The 13,919-nt window shown below is 41.4% G+C and overlaps 2 protein-coding genes across 6 annotated transcripts in view; both read right to left on the bottom strand.

The window, feature by feature from the left end:
- Positions 1-1,087: 1,087 nt before the first annotated feature.
- Positions 1,088-8,620, bottom strand: hp1bp3 (heterochromatin protein 1, binding protein 3). Of its 3 annotated transcripts, XM_080495758.1 has the most exons (14): positions 8,489-8,620; positions 8,002-8,082; positions 6,769-6,949; positions 6,528-6,581; positions 6,108-6,170; positions 5,814-5,970; positions 5,593-5,730; positions 4,954-5,013; positions 4,493-4,632; positions 4,254-4,344; positions 3,966-4,125; positions 3,595-3,706; positions 3,113-3,295; positions 1,088-2,650 (listed from the first exon to the last, which is right to left on the bottom strand). In XM_080495758.1, exons 2-14 carry the CDS (start codon positions 8,060-8,062, stop codon positions 2,095-2,097), a joined length of 1,956 nt encoding a protein of 651 aa, XP_080351884.1. In that variant the 5' UTR covers positions 8,063-8,082; positions 8,489-8,620; the 3' UTR covers positions 1,088-2,094. The 3 variants fall into 3 exon arrangements, with proteins under 3 accessions (XP_080351884.1, XP_080351885.1, XP_080351886.1); XM_080495759.1 differs by lacking the exon at positions 6,528-6,581 and having other exon boundaries at positions 8,489-8,619; XM_080495760.1 differs by lacking the exons at positions 6,108-6,170; positions 6,528-6,581 and having other exon boundaries at positions 8,489-8,618.
- A 759-nt stretch (positions 8,621-9,379) lies between these two features.
- The window catches only part of eif4g3a (eukaryotic translation initiation factor 4 gamma, 3a), a 53,468-nt gene continuing 48,928 nt past the window's right edge, over positions 9,380-13,919 (bottom strand). For all 3 annotated transcript variants that reach the window (XM_080495662.1, XM_080495664.1, XM_080495663.1), the window contains 3 exons: positions 13,320-13,401; positions 13,033-13,179; positions 9,380-11,647 (listed from right to left, as the gene is read on the bottom strand). In XM_080495662.1, the coding sequence (XP_080351788.1) occupies positions 11,466-11,647; positions 13,033-13,179; positions 13,320-13,401 (411 nt within the window). In that variant the 3' untranslated portion in view covers positions 9,380-11,465. The remainder of the gene's footprint in view (positions 11,648-13,032; positions 13,180-13,319; positions 13,402-13,919) is intronic.

The following is a 13,919-nucleotide window of genomic DNA, read 5'->3' as shown; positions in this document are numbered from 1 at the left end:
AAGCAATATTTTGGACACAATATGTGACGCAAGCAGGACATTTTACATAGAAATATTAAATTGTTTGAATATTGATTCAGTAGTACTTTCTACTTAAAATTTTTATTGGTAATGATAAAGGTTGCTTGTGGTAAATCACACTTGGATAACAGTATAATTCTGTACTTGAAAAAGATTAATTTGAACTCAATTGCATTATTTTTATTGTGCGCTTTGGGTTTTTCTTGTGGCAGATGATAAGTCTCCTCCGCTGTTACACCGACCATCTCCATCCTCCATGACTACTTTCCTGGATGTCATTCCTGATAGACGCTGCTTGGAAGTTCCTCACTTTTCATCCAATAAATTCAATTTCTCTTCTCAGCATGAGTCCAAATCAGCTCCACCTTCTTTGAGGGCATCGATGGGAATTTCATGTAATACATAAAATGTGAAATGCAGCAAAAGGTGTGTTTTTATTTGTAGTACAAACAGCAGGACAGGATGTTTTTTTTTTTGGGCTGGTAAGTTTTATAGGCTTAAAGCTCAATTCTTATTAACATATTAGGTCATTCGATATTACTTTTAAAAGTTGTTGTCCGGACACATTACATCCTGCCTTTCTCACTCTGCTGTGTGGGCTGCTCAGCATTCGGAGTAAAGAGGCGATGACAGCAATTATGGGCTTTTTAAAAATGAAATCTGAAATAAAGAAAACATTAACAATGAGGAATGAGCACTAGCAACACAAAGGCACGTTAAATTATTTCGTCACTGAAGTGATGGGACCAGTCTGGATGCTCTCTCAATGTACAGAAAACAGGTTAACGTTGAGTAATGTCAAAAATATAATGGGCTACAAAATAAGTGTGTGAATACTACTTAAGTATGAGTAAAATAACATACTTAATGAACAAGTGGCCTAAACATACAAGCCGATTACAGTAACGAAAGTATTTGTAATTTGCTTTTTAGCATTGGACTTTCACAGCGTCATGAGAAAATACTCTGGCGTCATTTTGGAAAAAAGTAAACAAAAACAAAATCTAAATAACTTTTATTTCTGGAGTCTGAAAAACCTCCAACTGCACATATATAAAGCAGCAGTTTCTTGAAAATAAAATGTCCATTTTCAGTACGTAAAAACTTCCCAGTTACACAATAATTTACAACAAATGTTCCGGAGTTAACTTATGTTCAAAAATAATAACCAAACACAAGTTTACAAATATAGTCATTTTATTAATGACTTGGAAAAAAGCTTAACAACACAGGGAATACAGGCATGCAGGGTATGTATGAGCTATTCTTCTCCTATTTTCTTATTCACAACACACGTCTTACAGCTCGGTAGTTACAGCTGTGCAGCAATAAAACCAATTTATTTATATGCTTGTTCAAACACACATATCAAAAAGTCCCCCCCCCCCCTTTCAATTTGAATTTAATACTAACAAAAGTGTTTTGTCTGATGCGAGTCCTCCATGCCGCACCTGGGTCTTCTAAAAGGGAATTTTTTTTTAATGGTTTTGATTGAATTAAAATCATAGTAATAATAAAATGACAAGAATTGCATAAAGAATAAATTAAAGAAAAAAAAACAAAAAACAAATTTGGATGTAGTACTGCATGGCCTGAAACAGAATCACTCTAGGCTTTTACTCTCAAAATGCAACACAATTCACAAAGAAAAAATTAAAATTAAACTGTAATTTTAAGATAGATATCTTTTCACGCCCCCCCCCTGTAACACTGATCGTTCATTTCAGATTAGGAATGTGAGCTGCGCCCAGTTGATGGAGGGGAAAGGTATAAAAACAGAGGTCACTACATTGTTAAAGAGTACGATGGGTCTCGCTATGCTTTTCCTGAACTGGCAGCAAACCTTTCTACACATGGTGATCAAAGAGGAGAAAAAAAAAATATCCAGAAAACTTTAAATTACAGTGAACTTAACAAGTCGGATAATCGCTCTTGTTCTACAATAGAAATGATAAAAAAAAGCCTATTGCCCCGATAAAAAGGGAGGAAACGATGATTAAAAAGAGAGAGAGAGAACAAAGCGACGGTCCGGCTGCCCTGAGCTTGCAGCCGGCCTGTGGAATGCCGCCGGATTCAGTACCTCCCTCTTTTGGACTTTCGAGCGGGCGGCTTGCTCTTGCCCTTCGCCGCCTTTTTGGCCGGAGGCTCGTCAGCGGGTGACTCCTCGGCCTTCGACCTCTTGCCCTTGGCGGCCTGCTTTGTCGCTGCGGGCTTCTTGGCGGGCTTCTTCGCCCCTCCTTTTGGCGACTTTGTGGCTGGAGCCTTGTCAGACGACGAGGCCGCCACCTCCTCCTCCTCCTCCTCTTCCTCCTCGTCTTCCTCTTCGGACTCAGACTGTCTGGACCCTCGTTTGCTCGACTTTTTAACAGCAGGCGTTTTGGACTTTTTGGCGGCTGCAGACTTTTTGGCCGGGGCGGCTTTCTTGACGGGCGTCGCTTTGGGAGCGGGCTTCTTCTTGGCGGCCGTCGTCTTCTTTCCCGTCCGTTTGGCCGGAGACGCCACTTTCTTGGCCGGAGACTTCTTCGCGACCTGACGTCCGCCGCCTTTGGCTTTCGACTGACTGGCGCTGCGGGATTTCTTCTGTGGCGGGGGGCGGCGAGCCTTGGGTGGGGACCTCTTCTGAACTGACCTACAAGAAAGACGACATCAAGAAGAGTTGAAGGAGGTCCAGGAATAAATCACATGGAAAAGGAAAACACAGGCAAAACACCAAACGAGATAAAAGTTTACACCATGGAACATTTTTTTTTTTTTTAAGAAATCTCTCACAAATAGGAAAGACAAAACAGGTGGCATCGGATTGTAAAGCTCATGGGCCGTATACATTCTATTATTTTCATACGTTTAGACCAAAAACAATGGACGACTCCAGAGCTTCTGCTGTTCACCACAATGAATTCCATTCAAACAAAAAGACATTTTGAGTGTTTGAAGATCTTTTTCTTTCATTTTGTTTTCCTGAATCGTTAACGTCCGTCTAATCGTAGTAAATCAGATTTCTAAACCAAGGACACCAAAGCCGTTTTTCACCATTTTGACTACGGCCCTCCACGACACCAGCTAAAAATGTAGTTCTGCTTCTTCGACGTACTTTCTACTGGGGGCCACTTCCTCCTCTGACTCGTCCTCTTCCTCCTCCTCCTCCTCCTCCTCCTCCTCCTCCTCCTCTGACTCTTCCTCATCGGAGGAGTGGACTGTTCGCCTCCGCTTGGCTGGGGCTGCCGTGCTTTTCTTCGGGGGATCTTTGTACTTCTCTGGGTACAGAATGGTGGGACTAAAGAGGAACACAGAAATCACGACGGCTTCAGAGGCATTCCTCTGCGATCACACTTTGTATTTGCTCACAGGAAAACCACACCAGGTTTACCAGTGTTTCCACAGGCTCTGATAGTTCTGATGATAATTTGTGCTTCGGAGAAGTCGATTTACTACATTTTAAAAACTCCAAAGGCTTAATAATTCAACTCTCGTCGAAAAGAATACTTGTGCTTTGAAGTGTGTAATCAATCTTATAATGGTGAAGAACACAGGAGTGACTATGAAAGCAGTACTGTGGTTAAAATGAATAAAAACCTTGGGTAGTAGGGGAACGAGAGCTGGTACGTCCCCGTGAAGCCGTGGCCGGTTATCTGTTCCATCCACCCGAGCACTTTACACTTTGTCAGAGTCCGCCGCAGACTGGACACTGGAGAAAAGGACACAACGGGACGCACGCTCATTATTGGAATAACAAAACTCCCGTCAACCCCTATGGGCTGATATTCAAGCAAGCTCTTTAGTCACTATTAGATTTCAGTTGTCAGCAGGAAACACGAGCAAAAAAAAAAAAAAAAAAAAACCCTAAACAGACACTGCTCATCATTTTCGGTGAGGCCAGAGGAAACGAGACACCATCCATTGTTACGAGCACATGGGAAGACAGAGAAACGGAGAGGTCGTCTCACCTAACTGGTACTCTTTTCTGTCCTTGTTGGCATCTACTAGATATTTGCGTAAAGTCGTGGTGCTGCAGGTTTTGGGCTCGTTCATGGCTGTGATGGCGGCTGTGATGGCGTCCTCCAGTGCGCCACCTTTCAGCAGGACCTTGCTGCCAGTACGCTTCAGCTGCAAAAGGTGGAGGGAGAAAAATAAATAAATTGGGGAGGATGGAAATGATTTTTCCTACTTAAGTATTCTTCTTCAATCAAAAATAGATGGCATAGTCCTTTTTTTTTTTTTTATTTGAGGTTTACCTGGAAAGTTCCATTGGCTCCTTTCCCAGTGATTTGTTCCAGTTGTCCTCGTTCCACTGCCCTCACCAGGGCCGACTTCAGGACATCTGGTCTGATCAGCAAGTACAGATCATAAGTCATTAACATATTATCGAGAGGGAATAATAAACATGGAACGAGGAAATCTATATGTTCTGTTCCTTTAAAAAAAAAAAAAAGAAACAGATCAAGCTTTTCAGTTTTTAGTTTTGTGCTCTCACCTGTTCTCAACGTTGAGGCCGGGGAAGTGCTGCTCCAGATACTTCTTGATCATGATGTACGAGGCCTCTTTGGGCTCACAGAGCCGAGTGATGATAAGTGGAAGAGCATCTCCTAGCGACTCTTTGTTTTGTGCATTTTTCTACAAAAAAAACCCCCAAAACAAACAAACAAAAAAACCACGGGCAGACATGACGACCACAAGCAAACAACACATGAAGGACAAATGATATAAACTTCTGCTCATTGACAAATAAACAATAAACTAGACAAATAAAATCACGGTGAATCTCAGATATGCAGGGAAGTTGGACTGAAAGCTTTCAGGAAAACAGTCAAATTATTTCTCTTACTCTTTTTAGAATTCAAAACATTGCATTATTGCTTTGTGGGGTCCACTGCCGTTATTATGGTTGCCTTGAATAATAATAATTAAAAAAAGCAGGTCGCTGACAAGATGTACCTTATTGAGAGCAGTCTGCTTTCCGATGGTGAAGGTCCCCGACAGACCTTTTCCCTTCAGCTGCATGACAAGCAAAGGAGAAGCGGGGAGTGAGCACAACAGGCGGCGGACGTACATGAATGCGTGGGACTGAAGTGGATCGGTTCACTCCGCCGCTGCCATTCCAACCCTGATAATCACTAAAGGACACCGAACAGGAGGTCTGAGCTCAGGCGAACATCAATATGAAGCCTGAATGGTTTCGTTTCAAGATAAATTCATTTACTTTTTTTTTTTTAAAGCTTAATATAGATTGACGAAACTGTTATGTAAAACCTTATTTTCTGAACTGTAAGGACTAAATGGGATTAAATGTATTGAACTGAATAAAGGAGGGGCAGAACCTTCAGAGTGGACGAGTTGGTTAGGTGAATTGTTGCCACTTGCAGCAACAGTTTCAGAAAACAATGACAAACTATGTATTTTGAACAAAACATAGTTTCCATCCACCTCCATTGTAAATAAGAGCCAAAATTTTCACAAGGCTGCTGTGAAGGTAAAGAGTGACAGGTGGGCGTGGCAGTTTAAACCCAACGTTTCCCAAAGACTGGCGTTATAATTCCTCTCCAGACGTGATTTCGAATGAGCGAAATTCTTCACCTGCTTGATGGTTCCCTTCTCCAAATGCTTCTTCATGGCCTTCTTTATTAGAAACTTCTTCTCATCCATCACTGGGTATTTCTTCATGATGTATTTCATGACGGACTGGTAGGAAACTCCAGACCTTTCGTTACAAGACTGCAGAGGAGACAATTGGGAGTTGGAACAGCTTCCTCGGGTATGACGTCGGGGAAACGACGGGCAAACAGTGGATCACACACCGTGAGAGCTTCAATGATGATGTTGTCCACTTTGTGGTGGGTGCCTGCGTAGTTGGTGACGGGGAGCTTTTTGCTGGCGGTGACGCTCGCCCACGCGGGGATCGTGCGCTTCACCTTTTTGGCTTTGGATTTCTCGTACTTGTAGCCATCCTTCAACCTGTCGCCGGGAAGGAGCGAGACACAGATTCAGTGAAGCGGGCCGACTCTTCTAAGCGCGATATTTCACTGTGATGGCTACCACTCTTATCTATACTTATTTTGTTGTTGTTGCTGTTTTCTTTAAAACATCCTCACCTTAGTAGGAGAACATAGCAGTGTGTTGCGCACTGTCCAGCCGCGCAGTCCTTGCATTTGTCACTTTGTCCATTTGTCACCGACGGGAAAGACAAAATGAAGTTTGAGAACATCCGTCTTAATGACCACAACGGTAATTTGACTGTGGCTGAATTACTGCTAATGATCTACATGAGGAAATGGTGAATGTTTGGTCTAAAGCTACGAGGCGAGTCAGCTAAGGGGGGTGGTGTGTGTGTGTGTGTGGGGGGGGGAAATTTCTTTTCCAACTTTCTCTAACCCACTTTCCTTTTCTTGGATTTCAATTATATTTTCGGAGGAATGGGTTCAAGCAGAGGATGCTGCTTTCTTGGGACGTTTAAAACCAGATTTACGGGGTAAAAACGAATCATCAAACCGTTGCAATGCCAACTTCCTCACCTCCAAGACTCCTCCGTGACTGCGGGCTCATGGACGGGCACGTCTGTCTGACAACTATGATACAGGGAATGAATGTGGCTGTGACAGGTCAGATTGTTTGGCAAAGCAACACTGCGTCCGTGAGAGGAGCAGCCTGCCGTCATCCAGCAGAGGCAAGGATTCACGTGAACAGATAAAAGTGCTATCAGAGTGAAATATCGCAGTGTTCACACTCGCAGAGCATCTCTCTGGTGACACTCACTCTTTCTTCTCGGCTCCGTCCTCACCGCCGTCTCCGTCACCTTCCTTCTCCTCGGCCGCGGCGCCGTCGTCGGCCTTCTCCTCGCCGTTCTGCGTGGGTTCGGCGGCCTCGCTTTTGTCCGCCGCAGCAGAAGATGGAGCCTCCTCGTCAGCAGAGGGCAACGCTTCTGAGCCCTCAGGGTCTGAGGACATAAGGAAGATAAAAGTGTGAAAAACATTCCCGCAAGGTCGAAGGTTCATGCATCACTGTGCTGAGCTATATTCTACAAATGTGACATCGGCCTATATAGTTGTAGATCTTGAACACTGCTACATGCGTTTTCATGGCTTTGCCAACCTTGGTTGTTGTTTTTTTGTGTTTTATACAAATAAAGCTGGATTGGATTTAAATGCAAAATAACAAAATGTATAAGAATATCTAAGGTGTTTCATTGCCTTCAGTTGCACTGTAATTACATACACAATACTAATGACCATTTATCAAGTGCATGTAAGCACCAATGAGGCAAGTTATTATTGTAATAACTGTTTACTTGTCTGTATATCTTCATTCAAGTTAAAACACATCTTTATTCAAGTTAACACACTTTGGTTCAATGTTTATATACAGACTAATGGTAAAGCAACAACATAAGAGATGTTTTCCTTCAGTTTTAATGCAGAAAGCTATTAGTACACCGCCAACAAGTTAACTTTGAATGCACTTTTTACCAAATCGAAAGTTTCTTTGCATATTCCTCATACCTTTCTGTTTCTCGTTGCTCTGAGAAAATGCAATGGTGCCTTCGAACAGGTGCAACCTAGTGTCAATGATTTCTTGCATTAACAAGAATATGGTGGCTGCTCCTTCCAGGGTTGCCACAGCAGGTTGGGATCTGCATGTTCGACTGTCAGGGTGGCACCAGTTGTGATTTTTTTCTTTTTTAAATGAGAATATCTTTAAGGTCTGATGGTTTAATTGTGCTTAGGACTTTGGTCACCTCATGCGACCCAAAAACTGTAGAAAACTGCATTCGTGTCTTTGTTTTGTTTACAACTCAACACAGGGAACGTGCACTATGGAAGTGTGTTCGGAGTTGAGTGTGTGTTGGGCAGGAGTGATTGAACTGTTGACTCAGTCCACTTGTTTGTGTGTCTGTGTGTGTGAGCGTGCGCGGCTGCAGTGTATCCAGTGTTTGTGAAGATGGTGCGTTCACGGCCCCACGATTCAGGTGTTGAGCCACCCAGTCCTCACCCTTTTCAGCTGCCGCGGAGGTGGACTTCTCCGGGGTGGCTGGTGCTCGACGTATGGGCATCTCAGGAGGTTTTGTTTTACCTGGACAGAAGAGAGAGCTCGTGAACTATCATTTCGAGCCCGTGTATTTTTTTTGCGTACGTGCAGACAAACCCACTCCATTCATTGCGGCCTATCATCACCAAACCGGAGATAAAGTGCAGCTTGTGATGTGCAAACCGGCCACCACTTTCTGCAGAGCACCTAATCTCCTCAGCAGACCTAAATTGAAATCATATGGAGGTGCCAGAAATTTTTTTTTTTTTTTTAAAGCGATTTCGCCATTTTGTCCGTTGGTTTATACGCACAGTAATGGCGTCGCACAAGGCAGATCAGATTCATTTCACTTGCATGGCAGATAAAACCCGGGCCGGCGGCGCTTTTCACGGTCGCATCCGTGCAAACGACACTCCGGCTGACAATCTGTCGAAACGCGGGTGAAACTTACCTGAAAGTCTTGTGGGAAATGTGAAATAGTTTGAGAGAAATTTCTGCACGATCCTTTATTTCGATGTGTTTACGAGCCCCGCCCCGTTTGGACCGTTGGCGACGTGCTGCGTCACGCGCACGTCGGAGGATTCCCACCGTCAGGCCAATAGTGACGCCCCTCCTACTTCAAAAAATAATATCACAATTAAAAACAAACAAACTAACAAAAAAAAAAGGCACACAATATTACTGCCCTAATATTCTATATGCACTTGTGTTTTGATTTCAGTGTGTGCTTCTACGCATTTTACTCCTAACTTTTAAAACTCTCACTTCTATAAATAAACCCACCCATGTTGTTATTTTCATGTCAAATTCATTATTGCTACATCTATCTATAATAGTCAAGGTTAAGTTTGAAAAACAGACCTGAATGCCACCCCCTCAAAAAAAAGTTGATATAAAGTTTTTATTTAAAAAAAAAAAGAAAAGGGGGGGATGCTTTATAAATCTGCCCAGCAAAACTCTACTTAAAAAGTGTTACTAGTAGAATACAAATTAAAAAATTTTAAAGACAAGAAAGCCCGATGGGCTTTTCTGAATATAGAAATATGAACAAACGGTTAAAAAGTGCAGAAATCCAAAATATAAAACACAACGATCAAGGTAAAACCATGAAGGTTATGGTTACTAAAAAATAAAGGAAGCTCTCAACTTTAATAATAAGTCCAACCAACCACATGGGGGGGGACCACAAACCCGCTCCTACTGTACATCTTCTCACTGCAATGTAAAAAACACATACATAGCCCAAAATTAACACGCCAACATAAACTACATCTGTCAATAGAATAAATTGAATTGCTTCATTAAATACTTTTCTTTCATTGACAGTATTTTATGTTGGTGATGAGATTGTCCAAATATCAGTCAAATACTATTAAACTGCAGTCTCAGATATCAAGAAGTGAATTGTGACTGAATGTTGTCACGCTTTCTTGAGGCCTTAGTTGTTAAAACAATCAGCGGCGATGGTGTTTGTGCACGTAGTTAAAATGTTTTCAAAGTCCAGCAGAAGGCGAACCACTCAAACCACGATTATCAGACATTTAAGTGAGCTGACAAGGGAAGACTGTGATATCTCTGATTACTTCTTCCATTTGGTTCAGATTGCATCCCTGCTTGAAGCAATCTTTTAATTTTTTTTCTTTTTTTAGACAATTAAACCATTCGGCATATAAATCACAATTCAATTTTCTGTAACGTTTTTTTTTTTTTTTTTTGGCTAAACAATCATTAATTAAAAAAAAAAAAAAAGAAGAAAGAAAAAAGGTCATGAATAATTGGCATCTTAGCTCAAAAAAGACACTTCTCAGGGTGATCAATGGCTGCAGACTCGAGCGATCAGAAATCCTGTGCGCCGAAACACAGATTTGCGACGGCTCCCTTTCTAAAACTACGATTGCATCTCTTTGTGGTCATTTTGTTTCTCTTCAAGGCCGTCACTTGACACAACTTTTAATCTCCGTGGCTGATTTGTGGTCCAACTTCGGGTGGTATCTTGTAATCCACGTCACATTTCCCCCTTATTCTTCTCTTTAGTAAGATTTACTCTGCAGCGTCCATTTCTTTTGTTTCCTCTTTTTTAGTCGTCTGCGTTAGTGCTTCGTAATCCTTTTCTCTCCCGTTGAGCGCTTTGCTCGTCTTGGAGGTCATTACAGGTACATTTTGAATCTCTGTAGGTAAATCGCAAGCATGGGAAAGACGGCAAACAGATTGTGACAAAACAAACAAGCGTCAAATAAAAGCAGAAGAACAACTCGTGCAGCAATTTTCACACAACACGTCGGTTTTGATTCCTTCTTTGGGATCGCTGGTTCTTCAGGAGGATTTTCTTGCCGCTTCTTCCGCTGGGTCAGATCGACACGACTCCTCTTCATACAAAATCGTCAGGCTGGATTCATCAGGCACTGGTGTCACTTTAAATAAACATTCCCCACTGACGTAAAGAAGAAATCATGAGAATCGTGATTTTTTTTTTTTTTTTTTTTTAAATACCTTTTTTTGTCTTTAATGTATTTACAAGCTTTAATCTGCTCTGTAGGTCTTAAGTATTACAAGCATTTTCATGTTCAGCAACCCTGGCCATTTGCTTTTTTAAAGTTGCAGGTTTTTTTTTTTTTTGTGTTTTTTTTTTTTTTGTGTTTTGCTCATTTTATCTGAATGTATCCGTTTTGTTCGTCTGCGTTTGTGCGACAGTTCTGTAGTCTGGCTTGCATCACTTCTCAAATGCATACCTCTGCCTCTCTCTCTCCCCCCCGAGGCGTAATGTACATATCAATGCAGAGCAAGCCGAGGCTGAGAGGGAAACACTTTGTGGTTATTACAAGATAACCTGACCTCAGACAACATTAATAATTCCTGTGCATTCGCTCCTGGTTTGTTCCTTTTTTTTAATTTTTTTTTAACGTTTGTTTTTTTTTTTTGTTTTTTTCTTTATCTCTGCTCCCCTTTCATCCCAAAATAATTTTGTTTTACCCTGTTGTAAATCAAACAGTGTGGAATCTGGGGAGGCTATTTATTTCACAATTATTATTTTTGTTATTATAATTAATTATATTGTTATTTCTGTCGTCGTGTTCCTCATTGTGAACATCTGCAAATGTTAAATAACTTTTGTATATGCAGTCCTTAAAAAAATAATAAATTAAAGAGTCCAGAACCTATGTATTTTTTTAAGTCTCTTCTTAAAAAGTAACAAAAGAAAAGTAAGTTAAAATTTAAAACAAAAATATTTTCTATATATAATACAGGTATTTAGTGCTTCCGCCGTTGGAATCCAAACTCAAAATGGCGGCATGTTTTTAGAACCGTACCGAAGAAAAAAATTCCAGCAGAAAAAAACATGTCGTCCTGCCCACGCGTTCCATTTTGAAAGTTTGCTCTGCCGTGAGGATGCAGTCCCACTACGCCGCGTCTCCCCGAAGTCTCCCTCGTCAATTGTCCTCCGACTCCTCCTCGGCCTCCCGCAGCCAGGTGAAGAAGGCCGTGACGGACTTGAGGGCCACGCCTTTGCCCTGCTGCTCGGCGGGGTCTTTGCTCGTCTCCCACTTGTAGAATGCGTCCTCCGAGATCACGTCCTCGTCGTACAGACAGTCGAAGAACATCCGGAGGAGGTCTGGAGGGCGGGAGCAGAGACAAGGGTCACTTTCTTGCGTGTGAAAGAACTTTTGTTTTTGCTGAAGCTGATGGTTTTTTTGGGTTTTTTTTCTTATAAATCGCAATCTTATCTGATATTAACTCCAATTTAAGTTCATTTATTTTCCCACTCTGGTCTCACAGTGGTTAAGTCTTGACCTTCAATGTGGGGAGCCTGGGCTCAACCCCCCCCCTGGTTTGTTTATGCATGATTGATATGAAACCAGCTTGTTAAACATTAATTACAAAGAACGAGGCTTTTCATGTACGGTTCAGCTTCAGCATGGCCACTTCAAAAAGCTGTCAGAATAATGCAACAGGATTAAACCGAATTTAAACTCTCATCTTCTCCTCATTATTACGAGCTTGAGAACGCAATCGTAATGTCCTGTTCAACCAATAAAATAAAAACCCAGGTTATAAAATGTAGAAACACAGTCACAAGGAGGAAAACCATTTTGTATCCACAGGGAGGGCAAGACATAAAACACCCCTTCACCAGTGCTTTCACCTTCTTCACACACCATAAAAAGGCACTTACATCTTATATTTTATACGCAAAATCATAAAACTATTTAGAAAATGCATTTGTGAATTCACTGTGCTCGTGTAATGATCTGGAAAAATTAAACCACCACGTGATGCTCCAGCTTTTATCGCTGGAAAAAAAACTAAAACGGAGAGAAGCATGAATGTTGAAGCGAATTACATTTACAGTTTCACTTGTGTCATATGCAAATTCTTTTTTATAAAAGTTAATCTTTGTAACGTTTCCACATTCTGGTGTTATTTAACTTTTCTTTGGGAAAAACCCGTAGAGTATTGTTGCAAGTCAAATACAAGAAACCAGACTATAAAGACATTTTAATCTGACATAACTTTCATCTAATGCAATTAGCTTTTTTTTCCCCCTTTGAGTTCCCCTTTTTTTAAAATTTGCAATTAACCTTTTACAATTTATAATTCCTTCAGAAATGCCTAGAAAATGAAAGAAATTATTTTAAAATACAGTGAGCCTAAAGACAACTATGTTCCCACTTTAAAAACCTTTGGTACAAAATTTCTATATAATTGATACTTTGTTTCTATTTTTTTCCACCAATGAAACACATTTTCTAATCAATTTAATGTGAATAGCATCAGCAGTATTTAAGTATCTAGTCATTCAATTCCCTTTTAAGCTTGGAATATGCATTTGCGTGTGCAGTGAACTTGAGTTTTCCTCAAAAATTGTGGTAAAAGGCTTTAAAACTTCTTGTAACTGCTGTTTGGTCTCCATTTATGGAAAAAAAAAAGTGGGAAGGTGTAGAAAAGCTATATCTCTGCGTATCATTAGAAAGCAGCACGCTGGGATTCAGCACTTACTTGGAGGCTGATCGAGGGTAACGATCAGCGCTTGAAGTGCATAAAGTGCTTGCAGCTGTCGCTCAGTGTCTGAGTTAAGGTACTTGAGTAATACAGGCAATCTCCTCTGGATGATGGCCGTGTCCACTCGACAGTTGGTGTTCTCGTCTGTGCAGCAAAGCAGGAGGAAGAGTGAGTGCAACGCCGCGCCGCTCCCCCGTTTGGCAGAGCGGAAATATTGCAATCAGTGTTGCCGTTTTGGCAGAGCAACGAGAGGAGCGTCTCCTTCCGGGTGGTGGAGTGCTTACCTTTCACTGCTGCCTTACACACGGCGGTCATCAAAGCCCTCAGGAAGGGGGACGAGCTCATCTGAGGCTCGTCGAGGTTCGCCTGATAAACGAAGTGGTGAGGAAGAGGAGGGCAAAGCGGTTGTCAGCTTCACGTTGACTTCCACTCAGCAGTGGATTCACAGTCGTTATGTCACCGCCTGTATTTGTCTTCTGCAAACTATCTTTAATTAAGTTTTTACTATATTTAAATTCAATGACCGCTTTGATTTGATCCCATAGCCCTTTTAGCCCGATGGAGTTGAATCTATATTCACTGCATTTTGAATGTGTGAGATGTTTTGGTTGCGTTGGGTCTGTTAACTACAAGATTTGAATTCCAGACATCTATAACAGAAATAGTTTTGACCCACGGGGCTGAAAAAAAAACATAAATGGTATATGGACTTCACTTATATAAATGTTTTTCAAAGTTTAAGCAGATTCAAAATGATTTACACAGTTTGCCACATTTACACAAATCCTCACACTCTGGTAGCAATGAGGCAAGGCGGCGACTCAAACCGTTTTTCAGTTTTGAAATAACTACATTGAATATCAAATTACAAAAGTTTTTCTAAC

This window comes from Blennius ocellaris (assembly GCF_963422515.1).
Source record: "Blennius ocellaris genome assembly, chromosome: 4".
In the NCBI taxonomy this organism is placed as follows: Eukaryota; Metazoa; Chordata; class Actinopteri; order Blenniiformes; family Blenniidae; genus Blennius; species Blennius ocellaris.
Note: the sequence above shows the minus strand (reverse complement) of the source record. Positions and strands in the feature narration are given on the sequence as shown.

Bases quoted from the DNA above. Each gene is read 5' to 3' on its own strand.
- hp1bp3 (XM_080495758.1), bottom strand. From the start codon at position 8,062: ATGCCCATACGTCGAGCACCAGCCACCCCGGAGAAGTCCACCTCCGCG. The intron at 5,731-5,813 runs GTGTGTGATCCA...TCTCCTCTGCAG, and splicing joins TCATCATTGAAGCTCTCACG to TCTTGTAACGAAAGGTCTGG. The intron at 5,014-5,592 runs GTGAAGAATTTC...CTTGTCATGCAG, and splicing joins AGAAGGGAACCATCAAGCAG to CTGAAGGGAAAAGGTCTGTC.